This window comes from Eimeria tenella, genomic scaffold (assembly GCF_000499545.2).
Source record: "Eimeria tenella Houghton genomic scaffold, Eth_scaff3, whole genome shotgun sequence".
In the NCBI taxonomy this organism is placed as follows: domain Eukaryota; phylum Apicomplexa; class Conoidasida; order Eucoccidiorida; family Eimeriidae; genus Eimeria; species Eimeria tenella.
The window spans coordinates 350,375-368,444 of record NW_013542870.1 but is presented as its reverse complement, the minus strand read 5'-3'; the positions used below and the strand labels follow the sequence as shown (position 1 = coordinate 368,444).

General features: G+C 52.1%; 2 protein-coding genes across 2 annotated transcripts; both read left to right on the top strand.

The window, feature by feature from the left end:
- Positions 1 to 103: 103 nt before the first annotated feature.
- On the top strand, positions 104 to 1,138 carry ETH_00019495 (uncharacterized protein; the record flags this gene model as incomplete). The annotated part of the gene is made up of 3 exons (XM_013375759.1): positions 104 to 512; positions 639 to 889; positions 1,028 to 1,138. 3 exons carry the CDS (start codon positions 104 to 106, stop codon positions 1,136 to 1,138), a joined length of 771 nt encoding a protein of 256 aa, XP_013231213.1.
- A 1,418-nt stretch (positions 1,139 to 2,556) lies between these two features.
- On the top strand, positions 2,557 to 17,980 carry ETH_00019490 (uncharacterized protein; the record flags this gene model as incomplete). The annotated part of the gene is made up of 29 exons (XM_013375758.1): positions 2,557 to 2,685; positions 2,905 to 3,355; positions 3,656 to 4,110; positions 4,307 to 4,536; positions 4,743 to 4,886; positions 5,031 to 5,166; positions 5,401 to 5,549; positions 5,754 to 6,749; positions 7,094 to 7,289; positions 7,461 to 7,541; positions 7,672 to 7,977; positions 8,214 to 8,385; positions 8,504 to 8,568; positions 8,798 to 9,023; positions 9,259 to 9,389; positions 9,542 to 9,820; positions 10,053 to 10,139; positions 10,285 to 10,422; positions 10,754 to 11,208; positions 11,454 to 11,530; positions 11,902 to 12,041; positions 12,367 to 12,409; positions 12,597 to 12,796; positions 13,024 to 13,133; positions 13,215 to 13,335; positions 13,452 to 13,505; positions 13,626 to 13,891; positions 14,046 to 14,745; positions 15,068 to 17,980. 29 exons carry the CDS (start codon positions 2,557 to 2,559, stop codon positions 17,978 to 17,980), a joined length of 9,450 nt encoding a protein of 3,149 aa, XP_013231212.1.
- Between the last annotated feature and the right edge of the window lie 90 nt (positions 17,981 to 18,070).

Here is an 18,070-nt window from a genome sequence, read left to right as displayed (position 1 = left end):
TAAAGACGGTTAGTTAGGCTGCACCCACATACTCCTCAACAGGAAGAGCTTCGACGAGAAGAGAAAAAAGGAAACTGAAAGGCGCAAAGAGAAGCACTTTCAAATGTTTTCAGGCGACAGCGAATCCTCTTCCGAGTCGGAGGCTGCAGCGGAACTGCTGGAGTCTGTGCTGGGCTTAGGTGATAGCCAAAAGGAGAGCATGGTGCATGGAAGCTCTGACTCGGGGGATCATGTGAGCTGTGGAACGCCCAGGACTTCTATCCATGAAGGTTCTAGCAAGAAAGAGAAAAAAAGGAAGACAGCGCAGTGCACGAGTCCCAGACACACCGACAGAGAAGGATACCTTCACCCAGAGCCTCACGAAGGGCTAAAGCTTGAACTAAAGGGTTTACCCCTACAAATTGGACCGCCCTCCAGTCTAAGTAAACACCCAGAGGATATAGTGCGACTGCAGCCGCACCAGAGATTGCTGCGGTTGTGCATAGATGGGGATCCTGATGCGGACCCGGCCGGTGAGCATCACTTTCTTTCTTTACCGTTTCTTCACGGGCGCGCATAGCGCTGATCGACAATTGTCAGTTGGGTAATTCATAGTTTCACCACTTGTTGTGATTCACGTTTGCTTATGATGCATGCAGAGCTGCTTTCAGTCTATCTGGCCTCTCTGGGGAGCAACCCGTTACAGGCGTCGACTGTTCTCCAAGACAGATATGTGCAGGTTGGAGGCATGTGGTACCTGGTGCAAAGAGATGCTTCTCGCGGGGAGATCCTGTTAGGACCAACGCCGTCAGACATTCAGTTGCTTACTGCAGAACGACATTTAGGGCAACTTCGTTTCTCGCGTTGCGAAGAGCCAGAAAATCATCTGGCTGAGAAGGCTGAAGAGGAAGTGAGAACGGTTTTGGCAGCAACCCAATACAGCACAACGTGGAAATTTGTGTACTGTGCCGATAGTTTCAAATTCCGCATTTTACCAAGAATTGCCACATGCTGATTTTCGTAATAACTTGCGTTTCGAGTGTTGCAGGAGGATACCACGTGGGAAGCACGCCCGTCTTTTGCGCGATTTCACAAAATTGAGCAATACGGGACAAATGTGAAACCGAAAAAGCCCAAAAGCCGCAGAGCCCGGGGCTAAACAGCCAACAGTTCTTGATATATGCTTGTGTGGAAGTTTTAACGCATTTCGTATGTGGAGTTGTATCCGAAACTTAAACTGGGAATGCATTAACATATATTGCAAGGAAGCTTGCACAGGCCTATGCTGCAACACACGAAGAAATGTTGAAGTTGCATCACCGTGCAGTTAGTATGTAACTGAGTTCTGCCTCTCACAAATCAGCGTCAACGCAAGCCGCAAATACGTGAGAGTAGAGCGAAGCTTCAGTGACCAGTGTTAGTTTGAATTACAGCTTCAGTTCTACTTACTCAGGTCACGAGTGGCGACATGAACTGTTCAGTCCTTGCCATCTAGAGTAAATCTATGTTGTAGGGACAAACGTTTGAGACGCAGCCCGAAGAAGCGTTGCCTTGTTCTTACCGCAATAATGCAAAGAAGCGTTTGTTTTCCCCTTACTAGTCGAGAGACTATCGCCAGTTTCCCGTCAAGGTCGAGCGGTAGTGCAAATTTGCTGATACTGCTGCATATTGCGTTCTTGCGTTCAACTTATCGCGTGTTCTTCTGGTCCCTGGCTATGGTTTTTGACGCATTGCATTGACATCCCTGATTTGTGACGGCGCTGCTGGGGATAGTCGCATTTCGCTGGCAGGCTTCAGATTTTCTGCATTCAATTGCACGCAAACCAATGCTTATTCAAGACATTGTAGGGCGCCAAAGAGGAAGCAGGCACTGCGCTGGAAACAATATGGCGCGAAGCAAACCCCAGATAAACGGATGACACGTGTGCATGCAGTCCTCTTCCATGTCAGAAGTGGAGCAAAAGGATTTAACAAATTTCGGACTTACAAGCCGGCATGATGTGTCCGTCATGGAATTCTCTTATCCACTGGGTCTCGAACGCGGGTGAGTCCGCCTAGGTGAAATTGGCATGTGCGTTCCTGGGGCTGACGTGGCGATGGAACAGGCTCGATCCTCTACATGAGCTTCTCAATAAGGGATAGCTCGAATTAAAATTCATTTTTTAGAGTTGGCCTGCAGTACCACGGGTTTATTTCTTGCGTTCCCGCCCACGGTCCCACACCCGGACTTGGGCGCGTAGCCATCGTGACGGTCTCTCATCGAGTCTACATTTTCGCCTTGTTACCTTCTGCTCGTTCTGCTATTCAATATTCTTGTGCATTCTATTCGTTGGATTTCCTATATAGAGCGATTCTCTGCGGCCTTCGCTGGTTGTTGGCTCTGGGGTCATCCGTCCCCGGGCCGCCTTTGCGCATCTACTTTCACTATCCAGCTGTTACATGGCGCGTGGTCCCCATTCCGACTTCTGGAATGGCGTTGGCTGGAGGGACACGTGAATCTGTGTCTGCAAGGGCACTTAAAAACATGAGACACAACAGCAGCGACTAGCTGGGCTCCTCCATCTTTACCCCCTCAAGATGGAGGCAGCACTGAGGGCTGCAGCGCTGGAGGAATTAGCTCTGCATCCATTTCCTGGGATATCCTTCGAGAGGCTCTGTGAAATTTTGCATCAAGAGAAGGACTTTGACTTGGACCTCTTCACAAGAGTAAACGCTCAACTTCTTTGCTTCTATTTGCTTCTCGTTCTTTTCTGTTCACGTGGTCACATTTAGAAACGAAGAGACTTTTGATGCCTCCATAGACTGTCCGGCCCCTCAGTGGATACTTGAAAACCAGAACGCGCCGTTTAGTGAGGAAAGTGCTTTTGGAGTGACACAGATCTCTCTTTGAAATTCGGCGTTTGTTTTATTTGCGCTTCCCTCCAGGCTGTTCTCTGGCGCTCGCTTTACTGTTGCCACGATGTTGATTTCACTCTGTTCCCCGCACTCACGACCCAGCAGCATTCCCAGCCTGCTGCACCTGCTAAGGCGCATGCAAACCATGCGAGACTGGTAACGTGGAGGGACCCTGCGGTTCCTCCTGATTTGTTGGGAGTGCCTAGCACCATTTATTGCAACAGTGAAAGGATAAATGAGGTAGCTACATGGAACACAGCAGGGGAGCCTTCAGCTACTCCTGCAGAGTCCGCAGCAGCAACTGTAGCCCCAGACGCATCCTTAGAACAACAGAAACAGTGGCTGTTGGCAGCCTGTGCAGAAGTTCCTGTTAGGCTTTTGACAGCCACAGACTTGACCAGTGATCGGCTGGACTATGAACGCCGAGTAAAGGATATACCCTTTCAAATCCTTCGCAATATTTCCTGTCACAAGGAGAACGGTGAGTTCTGTAACTAGCATGCTAGCGCAATACCAATGGCCCTATCTAGAGACAGAAATACACATACCTTTTTTGAAGATAGTGGTGGTCTTTTCCACTTATTCAGCGCTTGCTGCCACCTGTATTTGCAGTGGCAGTTTTGGCGTTGCTTTCGTTGGTTGTGACGCTACTGATGTTCTGGGTGATTCACTCTACATCTGACGGTGTGGGTTCGTCCCATGGTACATCTGATAGTGTGTGATATGCTGGTTTACTTCTTGTACTCATTTCTTTGGCTGTTTCTTGTGGATTTTGGTGCAGGCCAGTGGCAGTATCGTATAGCCCAGGAGCTGCAGATGGATCCAAAAACTGTTTTCCACCACTTGAAGCCCCTGTACAGAGATGAGCTCATCTGCCATATGCAGCTCTCCATACCACCCACTCACAAGCTGGGGAGGCGAAGGGGCTCCACGGGTGGCCCGAGTCGGAGTAGAGCGGGCTCGGATTTTCCCGCTGAACTCCATGTTCTGGAAGGAACAATTTCTCCTTCTCCGGGGACACCAAGGACGAATCTCACCATGTCTGCTTTGCTGTGGAGTAGCAGTTTCTTCTCCCCCGTCAGACTTCCGGCCCACTTAAGAGGTCTTGTGGCTCTGCAGCATTTGCTGCCGCTGCAGCAGCAAGCGGTTCGGCTGCTGCTCAAGGCGCCCAACAATATTTTACTTGAAGAGGAGGTCAAGCAGTTTTGCATCTCCAAAATTCTCACATCTGATGAGGTAAGCACATACTGGAGGCGCCCCACTTCGCCTTAATGGTGCTGCTACTGTTTGTACTGCTGCTGTCGCACTGCTTCTGCGGCTGGTGGCTTCCACGAAGTTTGCGTGCCTCGGGTTCTGCTTTTCGAAATGCTGTCTTGCTTCGATTACTCCTGTCTCTGCTGTTGGTTGGGCACGTGCCGTTGTTGCCGCGCAGGCACCGTACTTGCGTTTTAGCGACAAGCAGCTGCATCGCCTGTTTTACAAGCTGCGAGAGTCTCTAGAGCGAAGTAACCAAGTGCAACGGGTGAGGGCTTTTTGCAGACAGACAGCTCGTTTTGAACGATGTCTTCTTTTGTGCCCCTTCGAGGCACCACGCACTACAGCTAAAAGCTTGATACCACAGGCCCAGGACAACCAAAGCGAGACAGGAGGTGACAAGATGATGTGAGTTTACGTGAATCCAAGCCCATTACTTTTACTACGCTTGCGTTTACCATATCCGGTGACCATTGGCTTTGTAGAGGGTCTCCTTTTGCGGGTCTGTGAGTTCCTATTATGATGCCAGCGTATTAGTAAGTACTTTGGGGAGCGAGGCTTACCTCATAGCTTTACTTCTGGATCCTGATGGGGCTTTCTGTGAGGCTCCGCAGCTCCCAAATCAAAGTGGAAGAAGGGACAGTTACAGCGGCTGCGGAGGCCGCCAATATCCCAGATGTAGGCAATAGAAAAGAAGATCGAGGTCTGTCAAGTACTGTAGTAGAAGTGGAAGACGGAGAAGATGACCCTTCACAAGTGTAGGTGTGGTAGCCATATGGGCAAAGAGCTCCGAGTGGTGTGGCAGTTTCATTGCGAGGCTCGAGAGAAGCGTCAGATGCTTTGGCAAACCACGCCTTCACTGGTGCAGCTTGGACGTTCTCGACGCTGTTTCGTGAGTACAGGGTGGACTTAGATGGGGTGCCATTGGCCACTTTGGCATCTCTCTTGCTAACTGCGGCTGGCCCGGAAGGTTTGACCACCGTGGAGTTGTCCCGTTTGCTAGGACTCGATATTAAGCGCAGCGGGAAGGCTTTGGCGGTGTGCCATTCTGCTCCTCAGTTGAACCTTTGTCTTGCACTCCCTTTCACAAGTGCTCTTGTAGACGCCCTTGGCTTCACATTGCCTCTAATTCGCCTATATTCAGAGTCGTGCCTACACTGGAAGTCTGCCGGGATTGCTGGGATTGTAGCAACTACGGCGTTTGTCTGTTTTAGTGAGACGCGTGTGCGCTGCACAGTACACTTTGATTCCTATGGGGTGACTCTGTCTCAGGAGTTTTCTAGGCGAAATTTAGTCTCGCGAGTGGCAGAGAGGCGTGGTAAGTGCTTTTTGTACAGATACATCAGCAAGGATCTGCCCCATTTCCAGGCACTACTCTCCGAGTCGCCCTCCGCCGACGCGGCCGGCTCGAATGCAAGGGTGTGAGTGCTGGCTTGCGGCAAATAGTGATACACACTGCGTACAGTAAAGTCCCGACTCGCCTTTACAGCCTCCAGCTCTGCTATCGAGTGTTTCGTTTTCTGTTTAGAATCGTTGGTGCAATCTCAATAAATTTTGCATGGTAGGAGCTGGCAAAACGTTTTAGTGCAGTGCAGTGGCTCTATTTTTGTTTGCTGCTGCTTCAGGGAGACTGAAGCTCACAGAGAAAGCATTGACATTGCTTTAGGTTCGGAAGAAGACGGAGGAGGCGAGAAGAACAACAGAGCAGGTTCGGCCCTCTTAACTGCAAGTGGTTACACTGGTACCCCAGAAGTCGCCAAGAAACAAGTATCACTCTATTCAGCAATAGTTCGTATCCCATCGAGAACGCCGTGGGTGAGAGGACAAGCCTCATTTCCCACTGCTACAGAATCAGCAGCTGCTGCTGGTGGTGCTGCTGCTGTTTCAACAGAAGAAGCAAGGGAAAGGGGAGCTAAGGAAGCTTGTTATGACCGATCAGCACGCCATCAGGGCGGGAGACATCAAGAGCAGGACTCCACGGCCCGGTGTGGACTCAGTGTCGGAGGAGGCATTGGGACTGTGAGGGGGCGCAAGAGACCCCAAAATGCAGAAGCTCTTTATGGGGACACTGAAAAGCGATCTCGTTGTCGACATGAGCTACCGGCCACGTTGAACGAGGTGGAACAGAAGCACACAACTGAAGCATCACCAGCTGTTACCGCTGCCAAATGTACGGCCCCTTCGTCGCCAGCAGTAGCAGCAGCATCTGATACTTTGCTGTCCCCTGCAGATGTTGCCGTAGGGTGCATAGAACAAGCGGATGCGGCCCTTCCCGCTGCTGTGCCGGCAACAGCACAAGAGCCAGGCGTGGCAGGAGACAGTGCTCTGGTTACGATTGTCTTATCGACGTCGTTGAGTGGCGCTGTTGAGAGGAGTGCATCATGTAATCGTGTTACGCCCACATCTCCGGATATGGACATCCAACGCGTGCTGAGGGAAATGAAGGAGAGAGCAATTCGAGAGAAATTGCCGCCTCGTACACTGCGCCTGTTAGAGACACCCCAATTCGTGGCGCGCCTGGTGCTCTTTCAGCAGGCTGTCCAGTCGTTTGGTTGTTGCACGATCCCTTCAATAAGCAAAGTCATCGCGGACGCGGAGAAGACGCCTAATGGCCCTGACAGGTAAGAACAACGTTTGTGGGAGGATGAGTACAAACCCAAGATCCTAGCTTCCAATTCCTCTTTTCGAAACTGTCTATATGTTGCTAACTAAGGAATGAGATCTAGCGACTGACTGGACCACCGGAATTCGTACGAGGGCCGTCACCAGACTTCATTAAGAAGGCTTGGATGGCGGCCAAACAGATAATATTCATTGGCTCTTTGTGAGGTCCATTAGTTGTCCCTCAACGACGTGATTTTGCGAAGCCTCTTGATGAAGCGTCTGTTCTTTCCATGCCTCCCTGACCGAATTCTCCCCCGCTCAAGGTGCATATTTGCAGTGCTTGCGACTTTGCGCATCTCAGGAAGACGGTGCACCGCATGGCGGAGGTGGCCATGCAGCTTGAGCGGCGAATCCGAAGGGGCCGTGTCGCCGCATCGAAGAGCTCAGCCGATCGCTTAGAGGGCCCTTCAGGGCTGTCAACCTTTGCAGATATCACCTTCTTCTTTTGGGCTGAAACGCTTGATGAAGAAACCGCAGAGCAACGCGTCGCTGCGCTGGTGGGGTCATTTTCAGGCGCCTCATGGTTCCAGCACTTCCATATACAACGGTTGTCCCGCTGTTCCCCAGGCCTCACTAGTTATTGATGCTGCTGTTACTGGCATCCAGAACTGTTGCTTCTACAAAGTGCTACACGGACACTTGGCTTGTTTCATCTCTGCTCTGCGTAGATTACCCAAAGGAGGGCCCATGGCTGTCGGGAAGCTATCCGACGGAATCAGTTACTGCTAGAGGGGAAGCTCAAGGAGGCGGTAAGCTCTGAGGGCGCATTCAAGGGGTAGAGGCTCCAAGATAACAGCGGAGACTGGTGGGGCTGGCGTGGCCCGTGTTTCTGCCTTCTACGGATATTAGCGTTCTCAGGAGCTGTGATCGTTTCCCCAGGGCGAAGAGCTCCGGCTGGCTGGAGCACCCGCGGCCACTATGCGAGTTCCCGAGCTCCAAATGAGCAGCAATGATTGCCTGGATATTTCGACAGCCCAGCTACAGGTGCAATCGGAAACTCAAAAGTTGCCTGCATCTGACCTGAGGGCAGCAGACTCATCAACACAGTCGCTCGTAGGAAAGCAACTGAAGGGTCTCGAACGAGAGATTTCTCGTCTAGCGGAGCTTGAAAGCCGCAACGCCTACAACAGCGTGACGCAGCCTGGACCTCCCGCAACAGCGGCTTCTCTACTTATGGTCGATAAGGTAGGAGAGAAAGGAAGAGTGGACAGCAGTGCAATAGATATTAAGCCCCTCCAGAACGTCCGTTGTTAGTGCTGCCATTGCCTGTGGTCTCTATAAAGGGTCACGTGCAGGCGACGAAAAACATCAGGCAGTTCGGAAGGGAAATCGCATGCAAGCAACGCTGCTTTTTCTTTTGATGCCTGCGTATCTTCGTCATGGATAGAGTTGTGTAGCGTGTCTATGTGGGGCAAATTCAGACGCTTCCTCGGGTATCTCTCCAGGACAAGTTTGCGTTTAGCCAGAGGCATTTAGCCTTTTACGGCTTTATATTCCCAGTCATGATCCGCGCCAAGTGCTTCCACCAGTACCTACTTACGCTTACGTTGCAGCTCCTGGGTCTCGCCGGAAGTTTTCCTGCTGAAGGTCAGGGTAAGAAGGATTTCGGCGACCTTGCAACAAGATGCCTTGTGGATCTCCTTAATTTCCCTGAGAGCTACCGCTATAACTTGAGCAACAAAGAGTAGTCTTTCCTTTTTCATGCCTGCAGAGGGTGCCCGTCTCACCGTTTCTGCTATGGTCCGCCGAATGCCCTTGGAGATGTTTCTTCGCCTGGTGAGAGGAGGCCTGTTAATGGCCTCTGAAGGCTTCACCATGATCATTGTGGATCTCTCACGGGCCAGCCTAAAGCTGCTATCTTGTTTTGACGGCGTGATAACCATTCTGTCTGACTTTTCCGGGATTTGTTTGTGAAAAGGGAGGGAACGAGCAGATAATCAATCCCGAGAACTTTGGGTTGTAAATTAGTTGCCGAGATTTTGTTGGGCGTCTGCTTGCATTTCAGATCGGCTGTGGCTACGCTTTGCCGCTACTGGATGAGCACCTCGCGAAGGATTCGGCCTCCCGCCAGCCCCTGTACAAATTGCCAGGTCCCCTTTTTAGGCTACTTGTATTCTCAAGCCGACAGTTGCAGTCTTACAGGCAACTGCATCCGAAAGCGAACTTGCCTCTTTTAGGACTTGGAAAAAAGAACGCTGGCACCGCCGTCAGGAAACTCTTGTCTCTTCTCGGTGCGCCTTCACTCCAGCTGTTGCTGCCTCACGTTGTTGCTTTGTTTGTTTCTTGGCCCCTGGCCATATACTGGCCGCTAAACAACTGCTTTTGGGGCTCGCCATGGGCCTATCTTGCGGCTTTACTGACTGCGGCGAGTGCAGCGGTTCTGTTTTCGTTCCACCCGTACTCTCACGTTTGATGAATGGGGCAGCAGCGTATGGCTTGAAAGGCGTGTACTTTGATTGTTTGTAGGTCGGATGGGGATAGTATCTCAAGTAGAGGTCGCTCCCGAAGGAAACAGTGAAGGTCGCACTTCGAAAGCACCTCCAGGGGCCCACACATGGCGACTGAATAAGGTCCTGCGGCTTCCGGAATTCTCTGCGGTATGTCACTAGACATATCCGTTTCTTGTGAAGACAACGAGTGAAGTGCTGCTGCTGCTTGCTATATAGGTGCTGCGCACGCTTCCCGCAGAATCCTGCTTGTGGTGGTTTACGCAATTTCTGCACTTGATATGTGCCTCGGTGGTTTGCAGATAGCAGTGAAGGACGGAGAGAAACCGAGCGTGCAGGTTAAGGAGTTCGATGGTCTTTCGCACGAAGGCGTTGAAAGCTACTGGCAGCAGCTGCAGCTGCAAGTCTCGCAATGGGTTTTGGAGGAACGCCAGATGACTTGGGCAATGGGTAGTGACTCACAGCCCTCTCAGTTTTTCTCTCCCCGCTCAGGGACAGGCGAGGATTTACAGCAGTCGGATACAGAGGCTCTGGTGGGCCACAAGGCGACCGAGGACACACACTACTCGAGCCGCAGGCGGGTATGTCTGGTTTTGCTCGGATACGGGGGACCCATCAAATGCATAACACGCAGTCATCTGTTAGTGTATGCATACACAAACGCTTGTTCAAAACGTTCTGTTGACACGTTTGGCTTGGCCACCTTTCGACATGCATTATGAAGTTTTTCTTTGAATACTTTAGTGCATGTAAATGCGACACGCTTTGGGCCCCGCGCAATACCACGGCTACTGCTGTCCTTGCCTGTTTCAGGTGCAGCTACCAGAAGTCTTCCCTGTCGCTGAGGCATTTAACTCAAAGAACTGGAAGGGCCAGGTGGCCTTTACTGGTGCTGCGAGGGTTAGTTCTCTCCTGAGTTCATGGTCTCCCAGGGATGCATGTTACCGTTGCATATGTTCTTGGCCGCAACCACGGGCTAGCTTGGAACCGTTGCATGAGTCACTGTTTGTTTAGGCCTGGTATGTGGCTACGTCTGTTGTTGCAGGCAGCCATGGATTCTTTCGCGGCTGAGACCCTGGAAAGATTGCGAGACGCCAGTGGCGCTGAATTAGAGGCCTTCGTTCTCAATGCATCTTCGCCGCAAATTGTTGAGCTGTCTACACGAGTTGGATACCCAGCAGATGTGTGTTTTAGTTCTAACTAGCTACTTATGTCCACTGGGAGTAAATGAAGTCCACTGGGAGTAAATGAAGTGTCAGCGCCTCTCTGGGAAGGATCTTTGATCGTTGCTACGGCGAGAATAATTGATACTTGCCCAACAGTTTGGGATGGGGGACGTCTGCAAGCTTGTTTTGGCTTGCGTGCGATTGTTCTGAACAGACGCTGGTGGCCTCCTGGCTGCATCTCAGGTGGTGGCCAGTTGTTATGCCTTTTCCATATGCATGTATGTATGCATATATTTCAGCAAAGGGATGAGCTGCGCGTCACTTTTTGCAGTCTGTTATTGTCTTCAGGCAGTGTTGCGGTACTTAATTCGTGTTTTTGAGATCAAGGGCGGTTCCCGCAGCAATCAGACGCTGCTTATCGGGGGCAGTTTTGGGGATAGGGACGAAAAGTTCCAAGTTTTAGAGGACAGGATCCCTACCGCGTTGTCACAGATGCCTAGACAGGCAGCTCAGCAAGAAGTTTCCATCACCTGCCCATCTACTCCTGGGCCATTGGGCAACAACTCGGCTCGAATTGAAGGACAAGCAAGAGTTTTGGGAACACCAGCAAAAACGGAGACTACAGATAGAGACCGGGGACCTGGCCTCTTAGTCCATCGCACGCGAGACGTGCGATTTCAGTGCCACCGCTGCGGCCACTTTTATTCGTGGGAAAAGTCGTTGCGCTTGCATTACGAGAGAGCTCACCACGAGTCGCTGCCCGCCGATGAGGTTTTGTACGTTCTGCCTTGGGAGCGCAAGAGGTGAGTGGACGTTTCAATCAGTATCTCTTTTCCCTTTTTTCGTGGAGCTTCTGATGTTTGCCGGGACGTTGATTGGATTGGTTGGCTCACTGTGTGCCGAACGTGGAGAGTGACGAGTTAGTTTTTCCAGGAGTGGGAGGCGGGCAAGTTTTACGGCACTGTCAGCGCCTGGTGTCTTTTCCAGAGATCGGCGAAACCCCAGAATATCTGCAGCAGAGAACACTGCATGCTTGGGCTTTTTACAGGCGCCTGGAAGACCAACAACAGAAGGCCGAGCTCAGCAAATTCAGACGAAGACGCCGCACTGCATTCCCTGCAAGAGGTGAGACTCGAGAATAGGTCGGATCACAAGTGCCTTGACAGCATAGAGGATAGGAGTGTTTGGACGCCTTGATAATGGCACTTCGCCTAGAAGGTAACTAGGCGATTCCGCGAATGGAAGTTTAGATCAAAAAATGACCGCCAGAGAGGAATTGGAGCCCCCTGCAGTGGCCCACCATCTTCACACTTCGACACATATGTGTTTGTCCACATCGCCTGCTGCACGCATGTTTTTGAGTGTTTGTTTGTGTATAATGGATAACGGTAAAGGAGAAGCCCATAGATGGTAGCAGCGGGGTCCTCAGCAGTAGTTTGAGGGAGTCATCGATGTGAGCAAGCCGTACCATCTCCAAAATAACATTTCTGGTGCAGATACCCCAGTGGATCCACTACAGCTGGCGAATTCTCATGATGAGGAAGCCCAGAAAGCTCGCGAGCGTTTTGAGGGGCGCCTTTTAACACGAGGCTCTGTTAAGGTAGTGGACGTACCAGCCAGCGGCTTCTTGCTGCGAGTGAGGACAAAGTGCCGCACTGCTTCCGGACAATATTTTGTTGAGGGCAAAACAACCAGTGATTCGTGATTCTCACATTTTTACACGAATGGTGTCGGAGCGGCGTCACATTCTTGCTCTATCAGTTGTGACGTCACAATGCCACACCACACTTCTTGTAAAGGTTGTCCTTGTTACTTAGTATTTCTTCTGTCCGTTGCTAATCCAGGCTGTGTATGTTCGCGAGACCGTGGCTCCTGTTTGCTTTCCATGGCGTCTGTGATTGGTTGCTGCTGCTGCTGTGACGCTTTTCCTTCACATGCGGCATGTGCACTGTTGCCCTTAGGCTTCGGTAGATGAAGAGGCAATTCTCGCTTCAATGGGTCGTGGTAAGCCCTTTTTATATCTGCTGACGTCTATCGCAGTTACTTTAATTCTTAGGTTTAAACGCGAATCCATAGCTTTTACAGCAAATCGTAGGCCAGGTATTTGAATCAGTGTTTCTTGGAGGCTGAAGCACTCCGTTGGAATGCTACAGTGTATCCCGCAGCTACTGGATTCCCCTTGTGCGTTCAGAGGATGAGATCACACTAATAGGGGCAGCTGTGGTTGCGGAGAGGCTCTGGCTGGCAGCGTACAGCCCTCAGAACCTGTCACGGGGCCCAGTGGTTCAGGAGGAGAAACTTGAGAACCGCAGTGGAGGGCCTTTGTCGGAGGCCTGGCTGTCACCATCTCCCTCTCAGTCTCTTCCCTCAGAGGAGCATCCAATTTGGCAGGTCGGGTGTGGCAGAGTCCACTTATATATTTTTTTCATCAGCACACGAATGGTGATATTGGGCTACATATTTGAGCTTAAGGAAAGATTTACTCCATATGTGAAGATCGGGAAGCTGACCTGCGGAGGGAGCTAGATGGCAAATACTGCATGAACTGCTAACCCTGAGTTCACTTGGCGAATCGCGATTGCGCTTGTTTATTTTTGCCTTTACATTCCACTTTTCAGATCCTCGGCTGCCTCTGCGTGCCCCCTCTGGCGCCTTCTAGGGCGCGGCTGTTTTTAGGCTTCGTACTGAGTCGGCGGTCTTTGAACTCCCGCATTTTCAGTAGCTTTCGGTAGGTTGTTTCATCGTGCCGTTGTTCAAAGCTCGCTGCGTGCTCCTCATCGACGCGTACGGTATGCGCGTTTACTGTCAGGCGGCTTGATCCAGAGTCCCTTCGTCACTTTGTCTTGGAGGGTCGCATCCCTTCTGCGCTTGAGCTGCGCCTTCACTGCGGGCTTAGAAGCGAGGCCCCTGTGGTCGCAAAGAAGTCTTTGGTGGGCTAAATAACTGATCCGTTCACTTCCTTCTCCTTATGCAGTTCCGCATGCATGCCTAACCTTTTTTTTCTACACGGCCCCTACACTGTGATTTTTGTTCGGGCATTTCTCAGGTATGCCGTCCTTTAAACAGTCCCCGCATCATGATGGCTCGCAATATGCTGAAGGTAGGCTTACACTGGCTTGAGTGCAATTCACAGTACCGCTTCAGAGCTCCCTCTGTCTGAGCTTTTCAAAAATTTCTTCGCGGAGCTTTCTGGGTTATTTCAAGTGTGGCCTCGTCGCAGGCTGTTGTTTTTACACCGTTGCCATATTACCGGCCAGCGACTCAGTTGGCTGCACTCCGCGAGTTGCGTCCACTGGAGCTCAGTGCCCTGTGGAGAGCATGGCAGCGCAAGGGCTGGGTGACAGTCTTCAAGCCTCCCTCTGTGCCTTCTTTGAAAGAGAAGAAAGATGCTGCTCCGGCAGAGACTGCAGGGAAGCAATTACACAAAAAGCCGGATATAGCCGTAGCCCTCGAGGCCAAATGTCGTCGCCCTTTCGTCCTGAGCAGGTAAAATATTGAGACGTGTTTGTCCTGCCTATTTTTTCTACACAGCTGAAGTATACTCTCACCACTTTCCGTGCCGTCGTCTTTTTCCCGTTTTACGTAGTGCCAAAGCCGAATTCCATCCTTCTGCTACGTTTTTTTCTCTGGCGATGCGCAGCTCCTCGCGACTGTCACTTTTTGGGCGGCTGTGGGACTACCGTGTCATGTCCTCTCTTCTTCATTCCACGTTGGAGCTGACACCAAGGAAGCTGACTTCGCCTCTCTCATCTCACGGCAATTGTACCCCGAAATGTGCAGCCAGCACAGAGGAACTAGCAGGCAGGGCCACTGCCTGCACCTCTTCGGCTGCCACTCGTCACATTGGAAACAAAGGTACAGACGATTTGCCACATGATGTCTTTGTGGCCCAGTTGGCACAAGAAGAGGGGCAGAATCTTGAAGAAGGGCCTGCCCTTGATGAAGGCCGTGGTGAGACCAACGAAGGCGACCTCCAGCTCCTTCAGCTGCTCGAGAGCGCTCGTCTGCAGCCGCCTTCATCTGAATGCTTGTCGATCTCCGGCGAACCTGGCGAGTTCTCTGCTTCAGCAGAGAACACAGTGGCTGGAGAATTGACAGGGCCTGTTACCGCTCAGCTGCTAGCGGACTCGGAGAGCGATGCCGCTACAGTCGTCGGTAGGGTGGCAGTATCCTTGGGTCCAGACGTGTCCGGTTGCGAAGCACTTGCTGCTCTGGAGGGCCTGGCTAGGGGCACACTGTGGCTGTCTCCTTTCTGGGGAAAGGAGGGCTGCCTCCCGGATTCGCCAGAGGCTGCAGCTGACGCGGAGCTGCTAAAACTTTTGGAGGAAGAGGACCCACTGGTGAGTCTATACTTCTGCATCGTACCCTCACAATAGTCGCCGCAAGAGCATTTTGTCCTCCAACCTCAAGCTACTGCGCCTGGAGTCACGTGGAATCTTTTACATGCTGATATGATTGGCTACTGAGGCTGTTCTTCCGCAAGAAGGCTCATTGTTCATTGTTTTTTAAGAAGCCCATCTGGCACTTAGCCAGTTCCCAGTCTAACCAGCAGGTTGCTTGGTCGATAATGGCATTCAGGATGGCTTTCGGTTTCACAGCAGCAGTTGGGGTGGGAAAGAGTGGGAACGATTACAGCAGTGTGTATTTTTGAATACTGTGCAGGAAGCTGTGCGGGAAGAAGATGGCCTTTGGAATAATGTACCGGAGTGGCTAAGTGCCATCTCACTCAGCCGTGGAGACGATTCAGGAGAGCCGCTTGCAGAGGAAAGGCCTGTAAGGAAGCCAACAGAGGGGGGCATCGAGACACACATCACTGCGCATGCCGCAGGGGTACCTGAGATTACGGCTGTCACCTGCTCTCTCTTGAAATCATCCATCCCGCGTGAACTGAGGGCAGCACACGCAACAGAAAGACTTGCTGAGCCATCTTTAAACCCGATAGAGGTGCCCAGGTCGTCTCAAGAAGACGTCGGCTCCATTTCTGGGATTGGAAGGCTATGCCAAGAACTGAGGCTAGCGCTGGAGGGAGGCCCCGCAGCGCCATGTAGGTCTACGGAGCCTCCTTTGCAAACAGCAGAGCATCAGGAGATGCATGCAAGAGGCGCTGTCCGCTGTACCCGAAGAGATACAGCGGAGCTTCCCCCCGCAAGCCACTTTGCCGATGGAATCTTTGGCGCAGCTGGGGAGCTAGATGCTTTTGACGCGTCGCTGCTGCCCCCTGTCCTCACGGACCGTACTGCATGTGCAGCTGTCTCCTTTGGTTTTCTTGAAGAAACAGGCAAGACAGAGGCAGATGACGATTCTCTGGAAAACGTGCCTCGACTTCTCAGGCCTGGACTGCCTGGTGCTTTTCCAGTGTCTCTGCCCACTTATGCAGATGACTACAGGCAGAACTGGCGATTCGCTGCAAAAGCAGTTGAAGCCTTTGCTCCTCCCGGCTGTCTGTGCAATTCGACGTGCGGTGGCAGTTCCCAGCTTAAAAGAATGGCAGAAAGCCTCGACTCCCCACCCAATGTGATGACAAAGAGGGACGGTATTTGCGTACCCGTACCACCGCTGGCAGCCTTTTCGAATCCTAACGTCATGCTCCCCGAGCAAACCCTCTGCTCCGCTACGGAAGGAGAGCACAAAGCAGATGGACCGCTCGAGATTTTCATGAGCTACCTACGAGGCACCTCTGGACCTCAGAACCTTTCTCCCAAGGAGCGAGGCAACCATGGGCGTGGCTCACCGCCAAGTGGTGACTACCAGCTACCTCCACCTTTACTAGAGATTGTGAAGGGAACAGCTCGTCTAGCGCTGCGGATTCAAATGCACGAGTTGTTGCCACTGCTTCCTACGCCACCCCAAGCACAGGCTGCTCAGCAGCTTCACGAGGTGGCTGAGAAGGAACTTGCATTCTGCCGCTTGGCTGTCGCTACAAGGGCTGCTGCTGTTCCTGCGCAAAGCACTACTCCAGATGTCGAGCATGCGGTAGATGAGGACATGACGGTTTGCTTGGCTCTGACCTTGTGTCCTGCTTGGTTGCTTAGCTGCGTACTCAGAGCAAAAGTAGACGGCGCGGCTGTGCCAGGTCTGCTCCTTGATCTGTCAAGAGAGGCAGCAGCTGACCCAGGAGCTGGGAGCGGCAGAGAGCCTGTGCAGCTTGCAGATTTGCGAACCGCTTCTTGTCTGTACTTTAGGAGGGCTGCATGTAAGCTGGGACTAGGAAGGAACGAAGAGCATACGCTACGCACTCATCACAGAGCTCCCACAAGGCGCCCACCAAGTTCAATCATAGGAGCTGCGGCTGACGACCAAGACTTGGAGACGAAACGCTTCGCAGCTGCGTGTGCTAGTCAGTTGTTTCTGGTCTCCGTTTCAGTGTTGTGTTCCTTACGACTTGTGGTACCAGTTCCTGCAGGGGTCAGCTGGCGGTTGGTGGCTGCTGCCGATGCTGCCTCCCATTTTTGTCTTAGACAACAGCCCATTGTGCGCGATCCGCTCGCAGTTCGCTGGGCATTACATGGAGCCTCAAACGAGACAGATCAGGCTGTGGAGAGTTTGCCTGTAGCGGATTCATCAGGTTTGTTCCCGCAATCACGGGAAACTGACGAGGGAGGTGACAACAGTTGCGGAGGTGTGGTTGAGCCTTGTGGCCGCTGCCAGAAGCAGGGAAGGGCCCGACCTGCGATGATTCCCCGAGCCATTTTGGCAGCGTGGGGCTCAAAGAATGCCAACAGCCAATGCCAGGTTCGACAGTACGAAGACGGAAGTGTTCCGTCTTCGCCAGTAGCGGATATTAAATGCGGTTCTCATCTGATCGTTGGCAGTGTGTCACATTCGCAAGGCGAAGAAGGCACTTCGGAGGATAGCCGGCAGGCCGATATTACCAGCTCCTTTTACAGCGCCCTGCTAACCTGGGGTGATGTAGGAGCAGAGCGGCGCTCTTTTTTTGCGGCAAATGTGCCTGACTACGCAGCTTTTGTCGAAACCGCGACTGTAGATGAATTTTTAACGCCCATGAGGTTGGTTGAAGAATGGCTCCCAGCGTGTGCATGGGTGCGACTGGACGGCCGTCTGCACGCCTCACTGGTGCAGCTGCTGTGCTTGCGATTATGGGCCTTGCTGATCCAAAGACCTGGAAGCACGGCCCAGCAGCTCCAAGGAATGCTTTGTCTACTAGATGACTGCGAAGTGCAGTTTCTTCTCCACACACTTGTGGAGGAAGGCATCGTCACAGCTTCCCTTCTCTGGGGGCCCTTTGCAGCCTTGTGCCCAAAGTATGTTTGTCGTACGAAGAGTAGTGAGTTCTCGGCTACGGATGGAAGTGGATGCACTTGGCTGCCGCGTGGTGAGCCACTTGGAGATCAACGGGATCCCTGGCTTAATGATGGGAAGTTCGCACCAACCTTTCAAGCCACAGATCACGCGTCATCGGAGGCCGATTGGCAGGCGTTGCAAGTCATTGATCATATACTGAATGTGCAGGCTATCTACTTACCCAATGCTGCAGCGGAAGTCCTTCCAAAGTTCCAGCCGCTGTTGCTGCCTAAGCTTTCCCGCTGCAAGTGCGGATGCTCCGTGCTGCTGTGAGGTGTCTAGAGTTTAGCGTTGTTTGTACGATGCGACTGCACATTACGGTTGCTCCTCCTAAAATGATACCTCACTTTTCAATTTCGCATA